At 42.2% G+C, this 26,087-nt stretch overlaps 1 protein-coding gene across 1 annotated transcript in view; it reads right to left on the reverse strand.

Moving 5' to 3' along the window:
* Positions 1 to 16,552: 16,552 nt before the first annotated feature.
* Positions 16,553 to 26,087, reverse strand: part of RTF1 (RTF1 homolog, Paf1/RNA polymerase II complex component) — a 30,737-nt gene continuing 21,202 nt past the window's right edge. The window contains exons 10-18 of the mRNA XM_005231554.3: positions 25,351 to 25,438; positions 25,154 to 25,261; positions 24,490 to 24,567; positions 23,271 to 23,392; positions 22,847 to 22,904; positions 22,203 to 22,280; positions 20,919 to 21,014; positions 20,500 to 20,611; positions 16,553 to 18,696 (exon numbers count right to left, since the gene is read on the reverse strand). Of these exons, the coding sequence (XP_005231611.1) occupies positions 18,590 to 18,696; positions 20,500 to 20,611; positions 20,919 to 21,014; positions 22,203 to 22,280; positions 22,847 to 22,904; positions 23,271 to 23,392; positions 24,490 to 24,567; positions 25,154 to 25,261; positions 25,351 to 25,438 (847 nt within the window). The 3' untranslated portion in view covers positions 16,553 to 18,589. The remainder of the gene's footprint in view (positions 18,697 to 20,499; positions 20,612 to 20,918; positions 21,015 to 22,202; positions 22,281 to 22,846; positions 22,905 to 23,270; positions 23,393 to 24,489; positions 24,568 to 25,153; positions 25,262 to 25,350; positions 25,439 to 26,087) is intronic.

Genomic DNA, 26,087 nt, shown 5'->3' on the forward strand with positions numbered 1-26,087 from the left:
CCTTCCCCTGCAGGACAGGCACCGTTCACCAGCACCATGTTTGCCCATAGTAAACAGAGGCTAAGCTACTGCACGTCATAACATTAACAAATCTAGTTATCACAGCATTTTAACAACAGGATTTCAGCTTCTCTTGAGTGAAATTTAAACCTTTCTGTACCATCATTTTCCTTCTTTCTGGATCAAATTATTCACCAGTTTAAATCTATTATTGTGAGCCTGGACAACCGACACTTATGAACCCCAAAGGACAGATTTCTGTAGAGGACAGCCATAGCTTATTTCTCATTTTTTTGTGAAATTCACATCATGCATGTCAGAAATATTCAGTCCTAACACATTTAGTATCTTTATTTAGACCACAGGGTGAAGATGAAAGCATGCTCAGGCTTGGGGCGGGGAGGGAGAGGGAGAGAGGGAGATGATGAAACAGCCATTGTGGTATATCATTGTTTGACCACCTGAGAACTGTATGGCCCTTGGGTTTATTGAGAAATATTAATAAACACGTGAACATAGCAAACCATTTTTCTTCTCTGAAAGCTTATTGTGTGGTTCAGGTTTTTGGAAGAGACTTTTGTAACATTTGTTTGTGTCAAAGATGAATGACAATTCCTCCTAGCTACCTTTACTTAGCCCCAATGCACACATTGTGTAGTCTTTCCTGTAGAGCATGAAAAGAAACAGCAAGTCCACTGAGCATAAATATTTGAGGACAGAATAGAATTTTCTGTCCCTACCATACATTCTTAAGATAAGCCTGGTTTGCTTTTGTTTTTCCAGGAGGCACAAGCAATTCTGCAGAACAACTATTCTGGATGATGGAACAGAAAGTTACAGGTGTTATGAGGGGGGAAGGACAGAGTTACCAGCAGCCCTGTGAGGGAGCGACGGACAGGGTTAACAAGCAAAGGGTCCAGGATTGTGTGAATGAAAAGGAACACAAACCCAACAAGCCAAGGTTAAGCAAGGTCACCTCAAATTGCTTACATCAGATGTATGTAAGCAAGAAAGTGCCTGCAAGGCATCATTATGGGAAAAGCCACCAGCAGATCAGTGTGCTCCTGTGAAGCACCTGCACGCTCATGCATGCAGCACAGGGAATAAACATGAGGAGTTAGAGATCTGTGTGCAATTGCAGGGCTACTATCGGTTTGGGATCATGGAGACATGGTGGAATGGCCTGCACGGCTGGAGTGCTCCATCAGAGGGATGCAGGCTCTTAAGAAGGGAAGACAGGCTGGGAAGATGAGAACGAGGAGTTGCCCTCTCTGTGCCACAACACCTTGAGTGCACAGAGCTTTGCCTAGGGATGGGTGATGAACCAAGTGAGAGCCTATGGGTAAGGACTATAGAGCTGACCAGCATGGGTGACATTGTAGTGAGTGTCTGCTACAGGCCACCTGACCAGGAAGAGAAGTCAATGAGGCCTTCTACAGACAGCTAGAAGTAGCTTGACATCCCCAGTCCCTTGAGGGACTTCAACTACCCCGATAAATGCTGGAGGAACAACACAGACGGGCATAAGCAATCCAGGAGGTTCTTGGAGAACATCAATGACAAATTCCTGAGCAAAGTGACAGCATAGCCAAAGATGGGTGCTCTGCTAGACGTCATACAAACAGGGAAGAGCTCACTGGGGATGTAAACATCAAAGGCAGGCTTGGCTGCAGTGACTGTGAAATGATGGAACTCAGAAAGCTGAAAGGAAGGAGTGAAGCAATGGACAGAACGGTCAGGCCCAAAGGGGGTCCAGTACTGACGAACATCTTCATTAATGAACTGGATGATGGAGCAGAGTCTACCCTTGACACAAAACTGGGAAGAATGGCTGATACACCAGATGGTTATCTTGCTATCCAAGAAACCTCTACAGGCTGGAGAAATGGATTGATAGGAACTTTATGCAACTCAACAAAAGGAAGTGCAAAGTCCTGCACCTGGGGACGAACACCCCAGTTACCAGTACATGCTGGGAGCCAACTGGCAGCTTTGCGGAAAAGGACCTGGGAGTCCTGGTGGACACCAAGTCAAACGTGAGCCAGAAACATGCCCTTGTGGTAAAAAGTAAGTGTCCTGGGCTGCCTTTAGAGGAGTGTTGCCAGTGGGTTGAGGGAGGCAGTCTTTCCTTTCTACTCAGCACCGGTGAGGCCACAGCTGGAGTACACTGTGTCCAGTTCAGGGCTCCTTGGTGTCCAACAAAGGGCCACTAAGATGATTAAGAGTGGGGCATCTCCCATATGAGGAAAGGCTGCGGGGTGGGACTGTTTAGTCCAGAGGAGAGAAGGATCAGGGAGGATCTCATCAACACATATGAATATGTTTTGCTTTGAAAGGATGATGATGTTCCATGACAGGACAAGAGGGAATGGGCACAAACCGAAACACGGGAGGTTCCCTGTTAACATCAGGAAATGTTTTTTTACTGCGAGGGTGACTAAGCACCGTAAGAGGTTGTCGAGTTTCCACCCCAGGAGATATTCAAAAGCCATCTGAACACGGTCTTGGGCAACCTGGTGCAGTTGACTGCTTGAGCAGGGGGTTGGACAAGACCCTTCCAGCCTCAACCATTCTATGGTTTTGTGATTATACAACAAGACTCAACAGCTGACTGAAGATGAGCATTTCTGGGCTAATCCAAGGGGAGTCTTGGCTTTGGTGCAATAAACCAGTCAAAAATTAAGTTACAAATGCCATTGTTAGGAGTCCTTCCAACCTGCCATCCTGTAAAGTCAGGACATACAATAGGCAATGAACTGCTTTTCTTCATTACAGGAGCAATCTCTTAGCCTAATCATAAGAACTGCATGATGACTTTTTAACTGTTTCATAGTTTTAATGGAAATATTAAAGCACTACTGAAAAACAGCACCTGGAGTTTGAATGGACAGCACTGTTTTCCAAGGCTGCAAAATACCACAGTTAGGTTTAGTTTCTGCATTGGACAATGTCCTCTGTCCACACAAAGATGCCTATTCAGGACGCTGGAAGCAGGCACAAACATAAAAGCAGCAATGTTTTAAGACAAAAGTTTTCATTCAGGCCCTGTGATTAATGCAAGGAAGTACTGGAATAAATACTTGTAAGAGCAAGCAATCAAACTACTCAAAGATTGGATTCACATAAAATACATTCACATAAGGTGTTTGCTTTGTTCATTCAGATAGGAATTTTTACTGGTGTATTTATCAAGTGTTGAACAGAGTAAAGGGATCAAGTCATTGTGCCTTTTCTGTGATACTGATCTGACACTTTTTTACAAGAGTTTCTTTCTGGGCTTGTTTGTGCTGGTAAGATGCGAGGTGGAAATATTTGTTTATTCCGAACTGGATTGACACTAGCAGACAAGAGATCAGTATCTTCAAAATTAACCTGCACATTCATTACTTATTTGAGTGGTATTTGAAAAAATAATTCACCTGATTTATACAAGTTCCTAAGCCAAGCAGATGCTGAAGTTATACCTTTTAATTTTTTCTTCTATCTCCTTGAAAAACATCCTTTTTTTTTTTTGGGGGGGGGGGGGGGGAGCGGGGAGAACATTTGAACATTTCAATCAGTTCATCTCTGTACTTAGTTATTTGTAAGATCAAATGAAAAGAGAATGTGTGCTGCATATAATTTTCAAGCAGAAAAAGAAAGTGATAAGGAGAGAGGACAAGAGTACTAAAAAGCTGTAGAAGAACCACAAAAATTTGTGATTTATTCCTCCCATTTTTCATCAGAAAATTAAATTTTTCAAACAACCTTACAAAAATCTCAGGCAGGTTTGAAGAAAGGTTTTATGGAAGGAGAAAATATGTGGAAGGCAATACAATTATCTTCTTTTTGGAAGGTGAGAAAATAAATATTCTGAATACCCAGTATACGGATATAAACTTTTCATCTGGAATACTTAAACAGCCTTGAGACTTTAGTTTCCTTTTCAAACACATTAAGAGAATAGTTAAATAAAAAAATACCACTCACGAACATTTTCTTACCCTGCTGCATTTGCACAGAACCGAGCTGCTGAAGGTGCTCCGTGATGGGGAACGGCAATCCCTTATTCTCTCCTTCAAGACATCCCCCTTGAAGCACACAGCCCGCCTGTGGCATGCTTGGTGTCACATCCCAAGGCCCCATGTTTGCCTCTGATGTCCTAGTAAGTGCTACAGTGATCACAGAATGGGGACACGAGTTTCTAATGAACAGCCAAACGTTTGAGCTGGCAAATGTGCTTTTTTCAGCCTTCAGACCTTTATGTATAGGCTGTGCCTCAGGGCAGGTCTGTGCTCTTTTTGCTCTGCGTTGCCTTCTCTTCTGCATTTGAGCAATTCACACCTAGCAAATCCATGACTAATCATTTCTTCTGACTTGGCCTCAAAACAGAAACGTAAAAGAAAGGAAAGAAAAAGCTGCACCAGGTATAACTGAAGCGGCAGCTGAGCAGTAATGTTCGCCAGCCGGCAGGATGAAAGAACCAAAGAGCAGCGAGTCTGTACCCCTGCCCCAGCTGGGAACATGGTTTCCCTTTTAACGGCCTGCTCGACTGTTCTGTTGGTGACTTGCAGCCCAAAATAAGACTGCAGGAGCCGGTGCTGGCTCAAGATCATCATGGAAAAACCTCTGCTGCTTGCTCCCTCTGGATGGCCGCAGTCCCCATCACTGGGGTGCGCTGCCCGGGGCAGAGCTGGGGAAGGCTGAGCACGAACAGGAGAGGAAGGAGGTGGCTGGAGGTGGCAGATCCGACTGGGGGCTGCAGGGGAAACAGAAGGAGCATTCGAGACCCTTGGGAGCATTTGCACGAAACTGCTCCAAAACCTGAGAAGCAGCATGGTAGAAAGCATGAGGAAGCTTGTCTGAAAAACATTTAGGTTGGCCATAGAGATTAGAGACAGGAGATGGCATCTCATTAATGATGAAAGATAATTAGTAGGGTGGGAATAAACAGCACAGCACCTTGTAAACGAAGGCATATAGCCAACGTTTGATGTAATTAGCAAAATATATACCAGAAAAAAGGATAACAAGAAAGAGCAGATCATACATGTTGTCAACCCAACTGCAAACAGTAAGATTTTAGGACAAGTCCCCCAACGGAGTTATCTTGTAATTAAATTAAGACAGACATCAATGTTGTGGGGACAGCACCTGACAGGCTCTATAACAATTTCTCCACTCTCTTTTCTCAGGACAGCACAGCTCAGCCAGCTGAGCCCTGGCAGCAGAGGAGATTATGAGCACAGCTACCTGTCAGGGGAATGATGCTCACTGTCCCACACCAGGAAAAAACCCTGTCTCAGCTCTGCTCATGCCTCAGCAAGGAGCACATGCAGCAGCCAGCCAGCTCTGAGAGGTGATAGCTGGGCAAGCGCTCTGCCACTGCACTGCTCATGTTGCAGTTTGTGCTCTTTTTCCAAATAAGAAGTGGACACTTTGAAAAGTATCACTGACATCACTCACCACAAACGTACCTGTACTACCCAAACTGAAAAGTACCTTAATGTGTTTCCCCCAGGACCACTTTTTCCTCTTAGTTCCTCTTCACCTATTCATTGCTTGGCAAAAAAAAAAAAAATAAATCACGATCTTTAGCAACAAACCAGCTACTTTAAAGTCTACAATCACACCCATGCTACACAATTCCTCTGCAAATTTTGGATGCGATGAAGACCATCACATTTTCTCCTCAACCCTTGCTCCTCCTCCAATAGACTCTTACCAGTGGATCTCAGAGACTGCTCCTCTCCGTGTCTCTCTGCTTCTGTTGCTTGGGAAAAACATTGTGGCTTCTGCCACTTTGCTCTTGTCTGGGTTTCAAAGGAGCCTGTGAACAAGCCCAAAGAGGCTGGGTCTGCGGGTGGTTACACTAGGTACAACAGCTTTGAAACAACCTCTGGCTCAGGATGCCCCTGAACTGTGGGTGATGAGAAGCTGGGAGAAGCTACGAAGGGGAAAGAGCACTTTCTTTGTGCCCTGTTTCTTACCCTGTTGCCCTAACCATCCCACGCTGGCTGTTGTCCGATGCGGGATAAAGGCCCAAAGGGTGTTTGATCAGACCGAGCAGGGCAGCTCTGTTGGCAGCCCTTCCCCGCCTAGAAGAGGAATGTTGCTTTTCCCTCTAAAGAAGTGATGGAGTATTTTCTGGCAAAACTTCTGGCAGTCTAACTGCCTCCTTGTGGGAGCCCTTCCCCACCTGGCATCTTTGTTTCTCCACCTGACAGATCTGCAGGATTTATAAGTCCCTCCTGTTGGGAAGCTGTTAGAAAACCTACTATATTTCTCCCTCACCACACAATTTCACTGTGAAACTTTTCTCACAAGCTCTCTGCTGTTTTAAATGAATCCCAAATCAATTTTAAGACCAAAAAGAGATTATTCTGCAAAACTCCTGTCCCTCCAGCCCGATTACCAGCTTCAGGAGTCTCTGTGTTAAATCTGTGGAAACTCAATGTAGTGTTCACATCTGATGTGAGTTAGCTTGTAGCCTCATGGTCTGCTATTACCAAGAACAAGAAATTTCACCTTAGGCGTTCTACCATTACAAGTCAGTCATCCTCCTCTTTTTTTCCTGATAACTCAAGAAGTATCTGTTTGATTAAATTACATTTTGTCTTAGCTTTGTTTATGCCTGAAGGTAAAAGTCTGGGATGAAGACATACAAGACAAAAAGAACATGTAAACATTTTACCAGGTGTAAGCTGGACACCATCTCAACCCATTCAGCAAGTGAGCCACCAGCTCCTTCCACAGCCAGGCAAGCAGACCACTCCATCTCACTTGCATCCAAAGACTGTGGTCTTAGACCTCCCACACCAAGAGAAACCCCTCAAGAAACTCACCTTTTGCTACCCCTGCTCAATGCTAGAATTAAAAAAGCACTTGGTATTGTAAAAATAGCCCGACTGCTAATCCACTGAGACTGATCAAATCATGTGGCTCGGTGCACTTTCAAAAAAAAAATACTCCTCACTGGATCTTGGCTGTGTGTGTCTGTTTCTCCTCGCTAATAGACTCAGTAGCTTTGTCTCAAGATTTTTTGAACAGTCTAATTTCCGCCACAGGACTTCTAGAACAGTCACCAGATTTTCTAAACGCTGAGCCTTCAAATTGTCTTCCGTTGAAGAGAGGGGAGTACCAGGTATGATATTTTCATCAATTTTACATGAATTGCTTTATTGAGGAGCCTACAGTTTCCTGATGTGGTTGATTTCCCAGATGATGTGCATGCTGTAGCCATTTATTAAAGAAAAAAAGGTAAAGAGATTAAAAAGCCCCCATGTGCTCGTCAAGGTGATGCTTTTGAACGTGCTTGCCCAAGTGGATAGTTACCATAGCTCCCTGCCATGGCTGAACGGTGCTTTGACTCCCCAAACTTGACAAATCGATTCTTTTTAATACCGAATGACTTTCTACAATACCCTGTTGGCCTTTTCCCAGGGTTAATTTTCAGCCACAGTAATAAGTTAAGGGTAGAAATATACATACATGTGTATATTGTTTTATAAAGAAACCAAAGGCAATACTGAACTCCAGGCACTTTTTTCCAGAACCTAATTAAGTACAGCTGTGTTATTACAAACTTGTGCCAAAAAGGCGGTGAGGGCATTTGGAGAAGGGTGCTTACGAGACGCCGCTGAGCTGGGGGAGTTGTTCAGCGTGCTCAGTAGCAACATTGCTGCCTCGCTCTCCTGAGCTCAGGGGATTGGGAAAACAAGTCCAGGGATCACCAGTGGAGCAGGTGGATCCAGGCCCTGCTTCAGAAGAACAGTTCCCAGGTTTGTATGGGTCAGCCTCTGAGGCACTGCCTCTCATTCTCCTTGTCCCCCAGGCACCACAGCCTCAGCAACACCAGATCCCTTTACTCCATCCCAGCACCCCAGACCTTGCTTTGCCCGAGCCCCACAGCCCCCCATCGCAGAGGAACAATGCAGGAGGGGACAGTGGGAAAGGCTGTTTGTGGAACACTGCTGTGCCTTCTCCCTGGTTTCTATTGTTGCCACCTTGCCAAAGCACAGAGCCCAAGTGAGTAAGCGCACCAGAGCGGTCGGGCTTAAACCCCACACTTCACCTTCCACGTCTGAAAAGCCCACTCAGCCAGAGCTAGAAATGCTTTCATGTAGCACGGAGCACTCACTCTGTCCTCTGACAGCCCACTCAGCCTGCCTTTCCTTTCAAATCTGAGGCCCAGATCACATTTGATATCTAGTTACATTCCTGACAAACTCCCACTTCAGCCCAGTGCTATTTTAACACCTGAAAAAACATCTGTTGTTCTGCTATGGCCATCTGCTACCATCCCCAAGAAGTCAGGCCAAAAATAGCCAGGTACTTTGAAGAACAGTGTTAGTTGAGACTTAATATGTGTAAAGACAGTCCCAGAAATGGGTTGTCTTAAAATCTCTTATGAATGAAAAGGGACTTGGTTTCTACTTCCAAGTTAGCATCATTGTTCCCTTTGAAAAGAGACTGCAGCAAAGGGAATTAACATACAACACAAGGTGCGATGAATTTATTTCAAGGTGGAAGTTAATGAGCAGGAACACAGAAAAACAAAGGGGCAATAAGCACCCTTTAGAATTTAAATGCTCTCTAATTTTATAGTCATAACTTATGCTTAGTAACCAGGCATCGACAAAGTTGTCACGAGTGGTGACTCACTCCATGGCAGATTACAGTGGATCCCATTACGCACCACTTCTTTAAGAGAGCAAGACCAAAGAATTAGGCCAGGCTGCCTCTGCCCAGCACTCAGAACTTCAGCGTGTGGCAGTCTACAAAGATCTCAGTCTTAGCTTTCAGGAAATAACACAAAATAATCACCAAGGGAACAGTCCTGCCCCGTGACTTTCAATTCAGGTCACCTGTGAGTGAAAATATTCCTCATGAGGACTCTACCCAATCCCCACTGCCTCCCACAGAGTCTTCCCATCTGCTGCAACAGAGGCTAAATAGACCATGATATAGTATCTCGGACTGTCTGTTTTCAGGCTTCTGGGCCGTCATCCCTAAAGTGTTTCAAGATACAATTTATAAACATAATTTTCCCCACCCCATACTCTTATCTGCCTCTGGAAGGGTACGAGCTGCTGTGAACAGATCATGCTAGCTGAACCAGGCAACAGTGACAGGAAACCCAGAAGTAAATTCTGTAACATTAATGCTGTAATATTAAACACTCTTCAGTGCTAAGCAGTAAAGGGATTTTAATTTAAGGTGAAAGGGTTTTTTTTTTGTTAATATCCCATATATCCCACACAGCTACAATAGTTCATTCCCACCCCCAGACTTTGTTTGCTAAGCCAAACTGCAGAATGCTTCACCGCAGATCCTTTACTAGAAGCAGAGCTAAAAACCAATTTTACAGAATGCTAAAATTGTTCTCAGCTTACTTTTAATTTCATTTTGTGCCATCACACCTTGCTATCTTCAGTCTCCTCTCTTTGATCATTTGAGAAAATATTGTGGAAGTTTGTAATGGAAATAAAAATCAAGTAATAACCAATCCCGATTCAAAATGCAAAATGACTGCTTTGTATGTAAAATTCATCTACTCTTTTTCAGAGGAGGACAGCATTTATTTAAACAGTCAAGTTTACTTTAATAGCAGAAAAACAGTTTGCCCCCATAGTCCATTATAATACTTCCAAAGGGAGAGCTTCATTACACAGAGGACAGCTACTCTGTTTTTCATTACTAGTAAGCCTTCAAGAACAACGTACGAAACAAAAATTTGTCTTTTTTTTTTTTTCTTTTTAGTGTTTGTGCTGTATACAATATGCTTTTCCAGTCCCATAGATCAGGGTTTTTTCCAGATCAAGGAAGCCTACAATATTAAACCAACTGTTGAGCTTGTACTTGTGCTATCTGCAGCCAGAAAAAACCACCGCAAATAGGGCCACTCTTGGGAGAGGATGTAATTTTCCGTGGTAATCTTCTAAAACTCATTTGGGGTACAAGCAATAATGTTCTAATTGCCATACCATCAATCATTTAAACAAGTCAGTTGTTGCTTGAATAAGATGAGAAATACCTGGTACAGGTAAGCAGCAGAGGCTTCACTAGAACTGTCCCCACGCCAGCTGCCAAGCCGCTGGCATTCAGGCTGCTTCCTCACATCAGCTCGTACCTCTGGCTACTGCTTCCAGTAAACAGCCTAAAATCTGACAGCCGCACAGCTGGTTTTAGCAGCTGATCTTCTACAGAGCAATTGCACCTTGAAAAATAATGGAAGCAAGTTACCTGTTGGCAGAGGTGCCACCAGGAAGAACGACAGAAGGAATGAAGGAGATGCCATTCACACTGTGGCACTCAAAGCAAATACTCCTGTGCCCCAGGTGGGGTAGCTGGCCATTGCACATTCGTCTGTAGCCGTGAAGGAGAGCAAACAAATGATTGGAGAACGGTGCTTTCATAAAGCACAAAGCCACAATCATCATGGATTTCAGATGAAATTTGATCTGTTCAGTTTAGTGGCTCATTTTACAGCTCTCGAGATTTCCCCCTCCTCACTCTTAAGTGTTTGAATTTCTTCCCTGAAGCAGGCACAGTGAAACAAGGCGTAGTGATCTTGTTCATGCTGCTTACGAAGGCAGATCATTCCAGCTTCTGATCAGCACAGCGCCTTCCTCCAACCCGCTGAATCACAAATGCAAACTCCCTCAAGACTTGATGTATTTTGGTCATTGTATGTATATAAACTTGTGCCAGAAAATAACCTCTGTTCTTTGCTTCCATGTATGTTATTTAGCACTGAGCTGTATTTATGATTCTTGTCTAAAAGGGGCTTTAACAACTTGACAAAGTTACTCATCTGCAGGGTAATTTACTACCCCATCCGCTCTTGTATTTTCTGCAGAACAAGCTAGCAGAGGTTTACGAACAAACAAAAAACCTGCCCCAGCAAGCCTAAGGAAAACCAGGATTTTTACTTGAGAATTAACATGAGATCTAGGACGGACATTAACTTGAGACTTCCAGCGAGTATTTTTCATGGGGTCACGAGTTGTGAACCCAGGTTTCTGCACTGAACTACTGCAATTTCTCCAGAACAGTACTCAAAAAACCCCACAGCTTTCATATAGGAAAATTCTATACTAAATTCTTTACTAAAACCAAACAAACTTGTGCAGGATCCATGATACTTTATGCAGATGCAATTAAGTCAGGGATGCTGCTTGCAAGCATTTGTATGAGTAACCACCAATTTCCCAATTAACCTATTTCAAAACTTTAACACTCCTTAAAACTAATTTCAGAAAATGACTTACTGCGTGATGGTTTTCTACAACATGGGTGAAAATAACGTGGTTCACTGGAAGGCTAGCTATCCAAAAGCAGCACGTATTATGTCTTGAACTTTGCATAGTATTCATCCTCATGGACCAGAGGGTCAGTATTTTCCAGACTCTGATGACACTTTGCCACCCAATTAGGGCTCAGTGTTTCTTCTCTTGTCAGGGGATTACAAGTGTGTGGAAAGACAGAAGCTCAGAATGTCATACAAATAGTTTTAGTAGAGCAGAGAGTCTGCAACTAGCTTTCAGGAATTAGAAAGACATCAGCTATTACCAGGATCAAAATACTAAGGCAAGTCGATCAACTTTTAATTTTTATTTTTTTTAAGCTTCATATTGAGAAAAGAAAATCACAAAGAAAACACCTCCTTAACTATTATTCTTCAGGAAACGGAACTACACTGCCTTACTTCATACTGCGTAAGGGTAGTAAGTCTATTAAAACATTCGGCTCACTCTTCAACACTAAGTGCCAGCAATTGTAAAGAGAAAACAGTACTTTTCCAATTCAAACATTTCCTCTCACGTTTCAATGCTGAAGACTGAGTGCAAAGAATACATTCTACCCCAAATGTGTTCCACCCAACCTAATCTCACTCAAATTACTTGCCCTACAGAAAACACACTTTATCACCCACAGCTTACTGGAATGCAGGATGCTGAGAATTTAGGAAGAGCCAGCTGTTAAATTCCAGGTTCTTCCCAAAAGAGAGTCGCTGTCTCCCCCAGCAGTGCTACAGTAGCAGAACTGCTCTTTACATTTTCCGTTCAATTGAAAGGTATAAATTACAGAACTTTTGCATGGACTGTGTATTTAGAGAAGCCAGGTTGTAACTAAATCAATAACCTATAATCCTCATTTGCAAATAGCTACATGCTGCCTTTGGCAACCTGGGTAACTCCAATCAGTTGTTTTAAAACAGCAGCTTGACTATGGAGCAGAAAGTTATAGTGAAGTAAACTTGGGTTTCACTTAGAATTTACTATAAATAGGATCGTTCATAGTAGAATTTTGCTGGAAAGGGACCTCAGGAGGTTCCCAAGATTAACCTCCTGCACCCAGCAGGGTCAGCCCCAAGGCCATGTTGCTCAGGGCTTTACCCAGTTGAAAACCTCCCAGGGATAACAACCTGCACAACCCCTTTGGGCAGCCTGTTCACTGACTCACTGTCCTCACAAGGGGTTTCATTACCTTTAACCAGAACCTCCAGTTTCAAATTATGCTGTTGTTTTTCACTCTCCCACCACACACAATTTTAAAAAGCAGATTACTTCCCTGATAACTTCTCCATATTTACTGGCAAGGCTTTGTTAGCTCCTCCTGAAGCTGTCCCTTCCGTTACACTGAAGATCTCGTCTATGGTCAAAGAGGAAGCATAATGTATATAAATGAAGCTAAGAATTTACTGTTAGCATATGGAAATGTTAACCCAAATCAAGGATTGCTATTAGCCTAGATCTACTACATAAAAAGAAAGAGTAATAATGCAGTTAGAGTACTTCTATACAGAAGTAGTTGCAGTAATAGAGCTAAAATTGTAACACACCTTCCTCTGTTTCTGTCCCTTTTCTAGGGGCTATGTTCATCCTCCTGTTGCCCCTCTGAGTCAATAGCTCCAGGCTGGTGAGAAGGATAACATGTAGCTGCCAGCTCCTGGAGTCCTTTGTTGGGAGGGGTACGGTGCTGCTGTCTTCCTCCTCCCTCTAGGATCCACTTGGGTTCTTTTTATGTTTGCTAACGTGCTTTCACACCTCTTTCCTCGTTTGTCTACAGCTCCATGCTACATCTGAATTTATCATATATGGTGCCCTTCACATATATTAGATACCATTTCTTTGTTCTGTTACTCCCTAAACACAGTATTGTCCAGTTCTGATTCTGTCTTTTTTTTTAAAAAAAAAAACAACAAACAAATCATCCGTCCCATCTGTCCCCCAATCCAACAACAAAAAATACTCCAACCAACCAAGCCCATACTTAAGCCCTGGTGAGTAACCACTTGAAGGTTTTTAAGCCTGTCTCCAGTCCCACATGTGTGCCCCATCATTCGTCAGTAGTTCTCTATGCTACATCCTTTGTTCTTCTGTTCTAAAGCTCTCTGCTATCATACCATGCCTGCATTTTCCTCCACCACACCAGCGTTTTGGTCATAAGTATCTCATTCTACATAAATTAGCTGCTTATTGCTCTCACATACATGAGACTACAGTTATGCCACACAAAGGTAAACAGAAGTAAAACACATGAGCCATAGACACCTGACCAGTTAGAAAAAAAAAAAAATCGCTGTTACAGCAAAGCTTAGTAAAGCAAAGCTACAGGCAGGTCAGGAAGAGTCCAGAAAGGGAAGCCTGATCAACCTCAGCCCTGAGGCCTTGCAGACTCAGCACTTAGCTTGCGGCCTGCTGCTAACAACAGAGACGGTGTTACGGTGTCACGTCACCACCATCTTCCACTCGAACAAGCTCCAGGCCCTGGCCATCGTGGTGGCCCTCTCCACTAAGCTCACTCCAGCTGTTGCAATCTTCCTTGAACTGGGGAACCCACAAACTGGACGCAGTATTCTACACGCAGTCTAACACGAAATGCCAGATACACCATCATAAGTACTATCGATACTCACCCTCCCCACCTCACAGGTGATTGCAGTATATTAGCTATTCCAGGGAAGCTCCTGCTTTATTTATTTTCTGTAACTATGCATACGCTTAGCTGAATACTGCTTCTTCTCAGTAGAAAGAGGAATGCTAAAGAAAAACAGTCAAGTGTCTGAAGACTGGCACACGAGGAACACCTGCCTGTTATGCCCTGACACAGCTGGCCCACAGGAGCCAACATCTAGATAGGTGTCAAGGCACAAAAACCCCCAAGGGAGTATCTAACAGGTGGATTTCCAAACAGCTAGAAGAGTTTGAGATGTTACCACCACAACTCCCTTCATGCTTGCTACCCCTGCAGTCCAACTGAAGAAATCGTTCATATGATATTCCTTCTGCCACTGAGCATTTGGGGGGGGGGTGGGGGGTGGGCGCTAAAACCTCAAGCAGCTGATGATGGTGGTAAGGTAGAACCACTGAGTGCTTAACCATTCCAGCTAAAAGAAGAAAAAAAAAGAAAATTCACCCATTTATTCAGCTACTTAAGCATCTCCCCCTAAAACTGAGTTACTTTGCTGAAGGCAGCAAGACTGCATATGGATCAGTAGTTTAAGTATCAAATTTACAGCACTTATTTCCCCCAAAATTCCAAGCTTAACATGGTCTAGTATCTTCTAGTTAAGATGGGGGGGAACAAAGACACCAAATCCCAAACTGGAGATGACAGCTACGTGCCTTTTCATTCCCTGGCATATATAACCAGTGCAGCATTTGTGCAGACTCTCATTTATAGTTCTCAACTTTTCTGCTTTCACCTTCTGCTAGGAATGAACCAACTGTGAGGCACTTTCTTCACAACTAGTTCATTTGTTTTCCTTTGAGGCACAACTCTTCCTTTGGCTGACTATCCTTCCCAAAGCCAGTAAAGACTGCCAACCCATCCTCCAGACCTTTTATCCTAAAGATTCCTTGAAAATCTGTGACCTTGCACAGCAGCTTAAAAGCATATGCTTTTTAAAAAAGCTCCTAAGGAGGTAGAAACCTCTTGTTTGAAGCACACCAAAAAAACACTTTGTTAATCAAATCTCAGTTACAGCTCTTCAGAGTAACAGGCTGAGCCTCCCAGGCTGTTCAGTGATACACCTACGGAGACAATTCTGTTTCCCAGACAGCCCAAGCATGAACTCCACAGAGGCACACACGCGCGGTCCCAGAAAGGTCCCAGAAAGGATGCGTGTGCTGGGAAACACTGCCCTGCTCCTGGTGAGCCACCACGGCTGAGGCAAATTCTGTGCGACGCATGTAGGAAGGGGGACGGGGCAGCACGCGCAGGGCAGACGGACAGAACTGGAAAAAGTAGTATGAGATTACTTACAGACTCACAGGGTAACAGGTCAGAGGGGAGCTCAGCGAGATCTCCGGTCCACCCTCCTGCTCAAAGCTGGGTAAGCTACAAGGTTGGATCATGTTACTCATGGGTTAATCCAGCCTTCTCTTGAAAACCTCCAAAACGGAGACAGAACGATCTCTCTGGGCAACCTAGTCCCAAGGGTGAAATTTTTTTTCTCTTACATCTTGGCAGAACTTGTCCTGTTCCAAGTCATGCCTGTTGTGTCTCACCCTCCCTCCAAGCACCCCCTGAGATGAGTGTTGCAGCTTCCTAAGTTCAGCTACACGCTTTAGCATCTTTGATTACAAAAGTAGCCTGGATTTCTACAAGATGAGCAAAGTCCGTTTTTTCATGAGATGCAGCAGAGGTGCAAGTAAACTGACCTTCCAAGCAGCTCCACTTAATTCTAGTGATAAGGAACAACTCCAATTGTTAGAGAGCTACCCAGGAGTCAACAGCCACCCTTGCAAAACAGGGGGCTTATTTTTCATTAGTTATTTTACAGTATTAGTATTTTCATTAAAATCATCCAGACTGATAAATGAAGTGTCAGTTTCTAGAAAAACAACATCCAGACAGGAAACCCTTAGCACCTCAGATCAAGGCATAAACAATCAACCTTATTAAACCAACAAACCAAGTTTATTTATAGAGGTCTGTACAATTGTGATGAACTATGCTAGGACACCAATGAAACAAAGCAAACAAGTCTCTCCCGCTCTAACAAGCGGGAGGTGTAGTCACTCACCTTCACATGCACTTAAAAGAAAAAAGATTACAGCTTTCATACACAGTTCTGTAACTATTCAAGAGAACTTTCCTGATGTATTGTTCTCAAAGTTAAGAGGTTTGCATGATAATTTACTGACTGTTGCCTCTCAAACCCAGTATTTCAGCAGAATCCAGAGACTGTGAGAGGGCAAGTGGCAGTTTCATAGGTGCAGATAACTACGTCATAGTCCAGCATTCGGATCTGCACTCTAAACTCACCGCGTCTCCTGTTTTGGTTATCTCCATCAAAAGTTACGTGCAACACTGTAAGGGTCTCATCAACATTTTGGCTGTAGTATAGGTTATCCTTGTGTTACCTAAAACCAACACATCGAGGGCAAGCTTATTAAAAATACTGGATCTGAATTACCTTTACGTTTCGAGACCGCTTGTCATTGTGTCTCAGAGCTCTGAGGCATTTCTGTGGAAAAATCAGTTCCTGAATTGCTTGATTTGGCAAGTATTTCTGCAAAGCATTGGAGAGCGATTATTTTGAAAACTGGCTATTGCAAAATAAGTTTTGAATTTTTTTATTACAAATCTGTAGCATCATTGAAGCTGTTGAAAAAACCAAAATCATATCAAATGCATATCTACACAGTGAATCATGATGTCTCCTATGAAGTTATCATGGTAGATTCTATAAATCCACTCTTAAAAAAGTACGTATATGCGAGAGCCTACTACAGCTCCAGAGAAGCTGCTAAAATAGGCCATCAAATAAAGCAGTCTATGATTACATATTTACAGAATAATCCACGTGTCCCAGAACTATGGAATATTCAGTAAATAAGTATTGAAGGATTTCTAATTATTTGTTTACACGGTAATACAAGCTGCTTCATAGGTTGATTTTTTTTTTATACACAGTTCATAGGATCAATCTGCACACAATTACATGATGTTTCTTTAAAGCTACTGTTAAAAAAAGGAAGAGAAAGTTAAATAAGAACTAGATTAAAGTTTCATTAAGAATCCAACAAGAAAGTATCAAACACAGGTTTAAACGTAACCAGTGTATGATTTCAGAAAAACAGTAATGCTCCGACACAAGAAGAGCATCAGCATTTTCCCTCTTCAGGGTCCCCCAGAAACATTCCTATCCAGTTCAGTGCTTAAGTTATTATGTACGTACTGGCCTGAGTAGGAACAAACACGTGCTTGCACGCTTACCTGAACGAGGGCCTCTTAATCTTTTAGACTTCTAATTCTCTTTTAATTTAGTTCTTAGCTCCACATGTTCAGTTGTATCTTGTTTGGAAAAGTTCTTTGTTAAATGTCACTTATATTTACACTTTGATTTTTTTTAATTTTTTTTTTTACACCTGAGTGATAATTTAGCTGTCACCTTGTGTCCAGTCAAATATTCCATAAAGCCATACAATTCTTGTGCTAGTGTTGCACTCCACTTGCACTAGTTTATATATGAAAAATGTGCATCAGCTACCTCTCATACATTGCCCACTGACCTTTCTACTATGTCCTTACTATATCCTTCCCCTTCCACACAAAGTGATTTTTTTTTTTTTAATTTTTTTTTTTTGTTTATAGAAGCCCCGTTTAAATTGTTCACAAAGCAAAAAACAAAGTGAGCTGGAGCCCAGTGAAGACACGATGACTGAACAAATACGTAACACTGGAGGCTTGGAGAAGGAATTAAAGCCCAGCCAATGAGCACCCCACCGCCATCCCAGAAAAATCTACTCCATACAGTTACAGCTGGAGACTCCAGATGTGCTACAGATGACAAGTCCCACATCAAGAGCTGTGTACCTCTCTTTCATCAGTTAAGCTTAAGTAAAAAAGGGAACGTGAAGTTAAACAGCTATATCAGCCAAGCCGTTTTAGTAAGAAGAATCACATTTAATGAGTTTGTTTCTTGCAATTTCAGATGCTCAAGTACAGCTGGTAGAAATTCAAAACAGCCGTAAAGAACTGTGACAGACGGATACAAATAGTACTGCAGCTTAAAAATGATAAAAAACACCTGAAAAAAAGTCACACAACCCTCCCAAAAAAATTTACACTTTGAACCTAAGCCAGTTTTTGAAGATTCCCTTCTCCAAAGCTAGGATGAAGGAGGAGGAAGAAGAAGAGGAAGAAAGTGCAGACGACCTTCCAGCCACAAAGGTCTTGCGCCAATGTTTATTCACCGTGCCTGTGGTGGTATGTAAGGGGAGATCACCAAGTGCTGATTCTGCAACCACCAAGAGACTCCTATGGAAATCCAGACCTCAGGCTAATACTGAACACAGAGTGGACCAACGAGCTGCATCAACAAAATAAAAACAAAACTCAAACTAAAAGAAATGGGAAAACCCCAAATAGCACAGATCCACATTTGTGAGGGGGGCAGGAGGAAAGGGCAAGAAGGGAGGTCTATACAGTAAATAGTTGAATGGTTTATGTTACAGATGACTGGCAGTTTTAAAGAGTCTCTTCCCAGCTCCATTGCTGCTCCAACCCAGAAGGGAGAACTGAAAAGGGAGGAAGAAAAAGGTAGGACATCGTCATGGAGCATGCAGGATCAGAAGCAGCAGAGTGGGCGTGCTCAAATAAGCCCCCGCCTCTTTTTGTAGTCTTCCAAGTTCAACGACCGCCGAGGGGCACCGTCCTTTGCTGGTGGAGCCTTGGAGGTGATGGCCAGTGCCTTAGATTCTGTTGGGGATAAGAAAAGAGTGAGGACGTAAATACATGAAAACTACAGATTTCCACTTGCTGTTTTTGTGGACATCTTCACCACAAAATTGCGTTTGGCTTCTCTAGTATAAATCAGGTTAGACCATCAGTTAATAATACAGCTTATCTTCATAGACAAAGCATGTGCACTTTTGATTGTTTGTCAATTCAGCCTCCTGCTGATAAGCAAACTTTCATTTCTTCTTAAGAAAACTACTCTATAGCACACTGAAATCACAATACAAACAGAGCCTTCAGGCTCAGTTCCAGGATCTTCGATAAAACATTGTCCCATGAGAATAGCAAGCACAAGGGGACAGATAATAAGTGGACAGAAGTCAACTTCCTATCCGCATCTACAACAACATTTTAGTCAGTCCCCAGGATCGTTGCTAAGAAAGGGGACTGCACAAAGGAAGATGCCAAAATGGTATCTAAGGGAAAAAACCCAAACCAGTCATACTTAAACTTCTGCCTATATTGTGTGTGTCTCATCCTTCTCTTTTTCAGTACCCTTCCTGGTTTTCAGCGTCCTTCAGTGCCTAACCCCCACCCGCTTGCTGACTCTCTGAAGTACATAACCATCTGTCTCTGCAAGTCTCCTATTCTTGGCATCCTAACTCATTCCGTATTCTTACATCCAGAGTCCCCACCTCGACCTAGTTTGGAAAGGCAACCTCTCCTACTTTCCCTTCTTGACAAACTTTTAAGTCTTTGTGTGTTCTGATGGCACTTCCTAAGCTGTTGACCTCCAAGAACTTCAGCTCATATTCTTCCAGTGATGCAAAAAATAAGAAGGCTCGTGAGTCAAATTGCATTGGTATATTCCCACGCTTTCCCCTCCACTGCAAAACAGCTTGATAGGACGAGAGAAAACTGCCTCAAGTTGTGCCAGGGGAGGTTTAGATCTGATAGTAGGAAAAATTTCTTCACCAAAAGGTCTGCCAAGCATTGGAACAGGCTGCCCAGAGAAGTGGTTGATTCACCAGCCCTGGAGGCACTTAAAAGGCACTTAGGGACACGGTTTAGTGGTGGACTTGGCAGTGTTAAGTTAATGGTTGGACTCAAGGGTCTTCCAACCTAAATGACTATGACACTAAACTGTTCTTGCCACACATCTCGGGCTCTCAAAAAGTCAAGATCACAAAGAGGAAGGTCAGCAAGTTTGTGTCTATACCTTCACTTCCTGACCAGTGTTTTGGTTCCCCTAAAATTTTGCTAAAATACAATCTGCAATACCAGTTCGGGAACAACAACTTTGTAAAGCAGCAGGTTCAAAATCAAATAAAAATACTTTATCCACATAGCATGTATACAGATTATGGAACAGGACATCACAGGCACCTAAAGCGTATCTGTTCTCAAAAGTGATTAGACAAATTAAAGAAGTAAATATCAAGGCAGGCAGATATCAAGGCTTATTAAATGCAATGCTCCCATCTGTTCCCCAAAGATTATGCAAGTCATCGATACTGTAGATTGGAAGAGTAGGTCAGAAAATGCTCATTACGTCCTTTTCTCCCTAGGCATCTGGAGAAAGGATATGGTGACATACAGGCCTTCAGTCTAACACAATACAGTTGTTCCCGTTTTCTCAATGGATGTCATTGGCACACATCCCCACCTCCTCAGTTCAAGATACTTGCCAAGATGACAAACACAGAGTCCTTTCTTCCATTTTCCAAAGCCCACCAATGATTTTGAAAGAATTATTCTGGAAGAAGTGAGCTCTACCATAATGAGCTGGACAATCGCATCCCCAAACTCAGCTAGAACACCCACCTGAACTGGGAACCTGAAGATCAATCTTTACATCAAAGTCATGCACTTTGAAAAGATCTTCTGAGAGGTCACTGGCTGATTTAGAGTTCACATCTTTATCCTTCCCTTGACCCTGAAATAAAAACTACAGGTAAGTCTTCAACCCTTAACTGTCCAAACAAACAGAGATTAAAAAAAGAAAAAAAGCAGCAGCTTTTTCCCCCACTTCTGTCCCAAACATACTTAGTTTACTTTCATACTGCTAGAGAAACTTTATTTTCTTTCCCCAAGAAAGAAAAAGCTGTTTCTTTTCTATGATAATGCTCTACAGGATACCTATTTCTAGAACTGAAGCATGCACATCTACTATTAGTCATAAGCTTCTAGAGCAAAATGGTGACAGTAGGAGGAACGTAACAGAGACAGAAATGGAAACTTGCCTTACTCATGTCCTTTGGAGCATCTGGTAATACACCAGACCCGTATTTTGCATTTAGCTGGGCAAGAATGGCAGCTTGGACAGCAGGATCTCTAGACTGCAAAGGGAATGAGGCAGGGGGGGAAGGAAAGGAAGAAAAAGTCACTGTACTTAAATCGGCAAAAACTATACTGTTATTTTGTTAAAACGGCACTCATATCCATGAATCTAAAACCATAGGAGGCTGTAGATCAGTTAGCCCAGCCTTCAGGATTTCAGAGACAACTGAAATCATCCTGATACTGTCAGATGCATTACACAGGTAACAAACTCAAAGTTAGCCTTCAGAAAGTCTTTCTTTAAGAAAATAAGAAACACATTTGCTGTTGATATTGTTTGCTCCCATGACTAGTCCACACTACCATTGAATGTATTTGCTTTCAGCTTACAGTTCTGGCTGAAACACTACTAGAGAGAAGAAATCTTTAGAAAACCGTTTTCTTTACATAATAGTTATCTATTATAATAAGGCTACTCAGTTATGTTTTTTTCCTAATAAAATAATTATTTCTTAAATAATTATTTAATTCAAACCCTGCAATAAAAGTCCTTTTCTATTCCCTTGCCTGTTTGTGGAGACTGATGAGAGCCAACCTGACCACTCTTTTTTTTTTTTTTTAAGTACTGATACCAGAATGTTATCCTGTTCCACAACAGGCCTCAACAAAGCCAGATGACTTAGATGTTGGAGCTGATCACCTTGCTATCCATCATTTATATAGCTAGAGACTGCAGTTTTGCATAGTATCGCAGGGAAGTTTGTGACTTCTTTAAACTTTTGTTTAAAGTTTGAACTACTTTATCCATCACAGGCCCCAAAAGTTTGGGCTCCTCTCTACTTCACAGATCTTTCAGGAAAGTTTCAACTAATTAGAAGCAAAATTCACACTTAAAGCAAACTGTCTTCCCAGCGCTAACTAAATCTGAGTAATTCTACATAGAAAAACTCACTACTGAAGTCTAAACCACAGTTGCTTCACCATGTACATACCCACATCACTTATGTCCTTCACACTTTGCATTAAAAAAATGTGTGTATGTTTTTTTTTTTCCACTTTTTCCTTCTTTTGGGATAGTCAGACCAGGATGTCAGTCAATTATTATCTCACTCTAGCATCTGGAGCGTTAATAGCATATGGCACAGATGGGAATGAATACAAACAACATTCTCCTTCCTACTTGCTGCATTGCACTGGTTTATGTTTCTCTGCAAATTGCCTCAATTGAACTTAAGTATTACACTCACATTAGACACTATTGTGGGCTTGCACTGCCGCCTAGTAAAGGGGTCCATTTGTTGGTTTTTCATGCTGTGACTTTCAGCCTGAAGAAGAAAAAGCACATGGTTTTGCAGAGTTCACTACCTGCCCCCTTGTAAATCCTCCCACAGCACCCCACCCATGCCTGGGCACTATATATATAGCTGGCACTCATCAGCTGTATATGATATCAAGATCAGAGGAAAGCTAGCAACAGATTACAGATTAGAAAGACTGTGACACAACCACAGCCCTATGGTTCACAGGGCAAAACACAGAAAATAGGTGTGCAACTCTTGGGACAGTTAAGGCTTAACCATTTGTTAACAAGCTTAACTTTTCCTTAACAGAAACGTCAATGCAGAAAATTGAATATTTCCTTTAATATTTTATTTTATTCTCTGAAGTCTCCTTTCCAATTTCTTTCCCATACAAAATGCACTACATGACTACTACAGTCAGTAACAGAGTTATCAAAAGGATAAAGTGATCTGCTTTCAAGTCATGTCATTTGTCTATATGAAAAATATCACAGATCATTAAAAAAAATTAATAACTTCACTATGCAATTATCCCCCTTTGCATCATTTCATCTCTACTTGCACAGAAGTATTAATTCAGCACTATTTACCACAAGAGCCTTCTCAGACTCAACGATATTCCACTCTCTATTTCTCTGGTTGATGTAACTGCAGAAAGAAAAAAGGAGGGTAGGGTAAAGAAAAATAATGTGACTGTCATTTATCAATCCCTGCACAATAAAACACCTGACAGCTTCATCCTGATCATAAATTATTTTTATCGCAACACAACTGCTACCTGGGGTACGTGGAAGAAAATTTACATTTTTGACGGTTTTAACTGAATGACAGATACAAGGAAGTGAAGATAGGCAAACACTACTAGAGCCATCACAATACAAATTTCATTAATATATCGTACCGGAAAGAAAAGACAAAATCTTGCAGTTGATTCATTACTGCATTAGTTTCTCTTCTCTGTATATTTTGATTGATACTATTTAAGAAAGAACATTCCCAATATCTGTTTCTTACCTGATTGCAGAAATATTTTTTGTTCGTTGACGATCCAGGGCCTCTGCTCTCTCTTCAAGTTCATTAAGCTGATCTTGAATCTGTTTGGCCTTATCTTGGTCCCCCAAGTCCTCAGCCATAGCCTTCAACCAAACAATAACTCATTAGGCACTACTCTACCACAGAACTAGTCAGAGAAACAATGGACAGACCCATGAATCAGCCAGCTAACACTATTCCAGTTGCAAATGTTCTGCGCCACATTGTAAGAATACAAAGAGCTAAACTCTCCTTACAGCTTAAGGCAAAATGGGACTTCTTACACCAAAGAACTCTGAAAACCTTTGAAACCCCTTAAACTAAGGAAGAGGTAGGAACAGTACTCCCAGCATGAAGAGGAAAAGTCAGTCAGATGATTTTAAGCTACAGGCTTGATTAAAATGTAACATCTCTATTTACCAGCTCAGGAAAAGAACGATTATTTCTGCAACTGTCAGCTGCCACTTACTCCAGGGAGTTGGGAGTCCCCTACCAGCCACCAGACGCTTATTGTGCCACCTGGTGGCACTAAAGAGCAATTGCACCCTTCTGCAAGGGAAAACCAACGGCGCGTCTTCATCGCGCGCAGTACTGAAGCAAGAATGTCTTGCAAGAGGACTGCACAATTAAAAACAAACAACATGTGTTCTGTCTATCTTTATCTTCAGAGATACTTAAGACTCTGTTTCGTGACTTTGGCTTCTCACCACTGTTAGGCCTGTTCCTTCCAAGAGGCCTACACGTAAAACAGTTCAATGGCAAGTAAATCTTTTGGCAGCGTATTCTTTTCAATATCAATTACTGGTCACAGAGTGACAATTCTGTCAAGCCTGAGTAAAAGACAATTTAACACAACTTATTTTTACTATTTTAAGAACTATAGGAAATCAACTTTCAAATGTTGTTATGCAGTACTTTGGAAGAAGAGGAGAAAAAGAAAAAAGAAAATCAGTTCCTAAAGCAGAACAGCTTCAGGCCTTGTTTAAGGGACAGCTATAATTGTTGGCAATTGCCTTAGAAAAAGAATGCAATAGCTTTAACTGGGTTCTAAGCGTTCTGAACCCAGCGATAAACCTTGAGATCCACCTTTTTAGCTGTATAAAGTCGAGCTTACTGCTGACTACGGCCAAAATCCAGATGAGCTCCAGTTCTTCAAAATCAAAGACTGCATTAAGCTTGCAGGCATCATCTCATCTCTCACCTTCTCCTTTAACAGCTGAGTTTTCTTCATAGCATAATTTGGAGGTGCTTTTCTGAACCTTTCCTTCTCTTTCACAATCTGTAAGATGCAGAAGAAACAGCAAGAATATGCAAACATGAGGTATCTGTTTCAATACTTGAGTCACTAAAAGCAACAGACTGGTATCACCTAAGAAACGTACTTAGTGCCACAGAATTTTACTCATGCTTTTTCTCTCTGCTGCATTTTTAAATTTGTGACTTGGTAATGAGTTACAGCTCCATTCCCCTCACTTAAAACCTACAAAAAATCTGATGCTAATCACATTTGGTCAGTATTAAGCAAGTATTAAACTGCAGAAACTAAGAAATGCATCTATCATGATGCTGTCAGCTTTTCAGAACTTGAGAACTAAGTTGCCCTACTCTAGTTAGGAGTTCAGGGTTCTGCAACACAAGTTCAAGAGCAGGTAACAGGGCACAAAGGATGAAGTAACGCAGGAGTGAGCCCCAAACAGCTGGATCACCAAGCTATTCTATCCAGTTAGGCAACTTCATTATGAGCTTCTTATTTGCTTAGGAAGCAAATACCATGATCATCTTGCTCTGCAACAGCTAGTGCTCTACTCCATGAGTACCTGTCACCTTAAAGTATTGCCACAGCCTCACTACAACACACTGTTTACCTCCTCAATGTCCTGGTCATTAAATTTGTAGTTGAGGGCTTCTTTGATGGAGACTTCCTTCTTGTTTATCTCATCTAGTGTGGGCAGCTGCATCCCAGCAGAGAACATCTAAACACAAGAGACAAAGAGGTTACTTCCTACTTAAAAGTATCCTTGGCAAAAGGCTGCTAAGAAACTAAAAGTCTGACAAAACTTACCGCTTCCTTCCACTTCATGAACTCACTTTCAGTAAATTCCTGATTTGAGACAAACTCCAAACGGAACACCCGTGAATCACTGCCATGCCTGCAACAACAAAGTGTATCAGCATCCCTCTCTGATGGTGCAGAGCTGTTATCTTGGATCTGTAGACGTAAACTGATTCAAGTGGCTAGTTCTGGGCTCCTTAAGGTAAATCTCATGGCTCACATGCTACCTACTCCTAACTTCAGTCAGGTCAGCCACAGTTCACGACCCTACATCAGCTATTAGTAATAATGCAAAGGAATACTAGACCGTGAGTCTGCAGGAAACGGTTGCTCAGGAGGAAACAGAAACAGACCTCTCAAACCTAAACCTTACCTACCCTATTCAGTGACAGATGGCATGATCTTCAGAAACACAAAGCTCATGATTTCATGTTTCAACCAGTACTGAATTATAGCATGCCGGAGGCAATCCCTAGCTAGTTTTCTATTCATTGATCAGTCAAAAGCCAGAAATCCCTAAACGTTTTCTGCAAAACACTACCTTTGGCACTACCAGCTAACTACTATACTACTACTAGCCAATAGTAAAATTAGTTGCCATGGTGTAAGTTTCACTCCAAGCATGGAGCTCCCTCCTGAGGCAGCCTAAGAAGTTACTGAATGTCCCAATGGATTTAGGTAAGACTTTTTGTTTTTACTCCACACCTGCATCCACATGCGTTCTCCACACACCTTCCTGTTTCTCC

This window comes from Falco peregrinus, chromosome 1 (assembly GCF_023634155.1).
Source record: "Falco peregrinus isolate bFalPer1 chromosome 1, bFalPer1.pri, whole genome shotgun sequence".
In the NCBI taxonomy this organism is placed as follows: domain Eukaryota; kingdom Metazoa; phylum Chordata; class Aves; order Falconiformes; family Falconidae; genus Falco; species Falco peregrinus.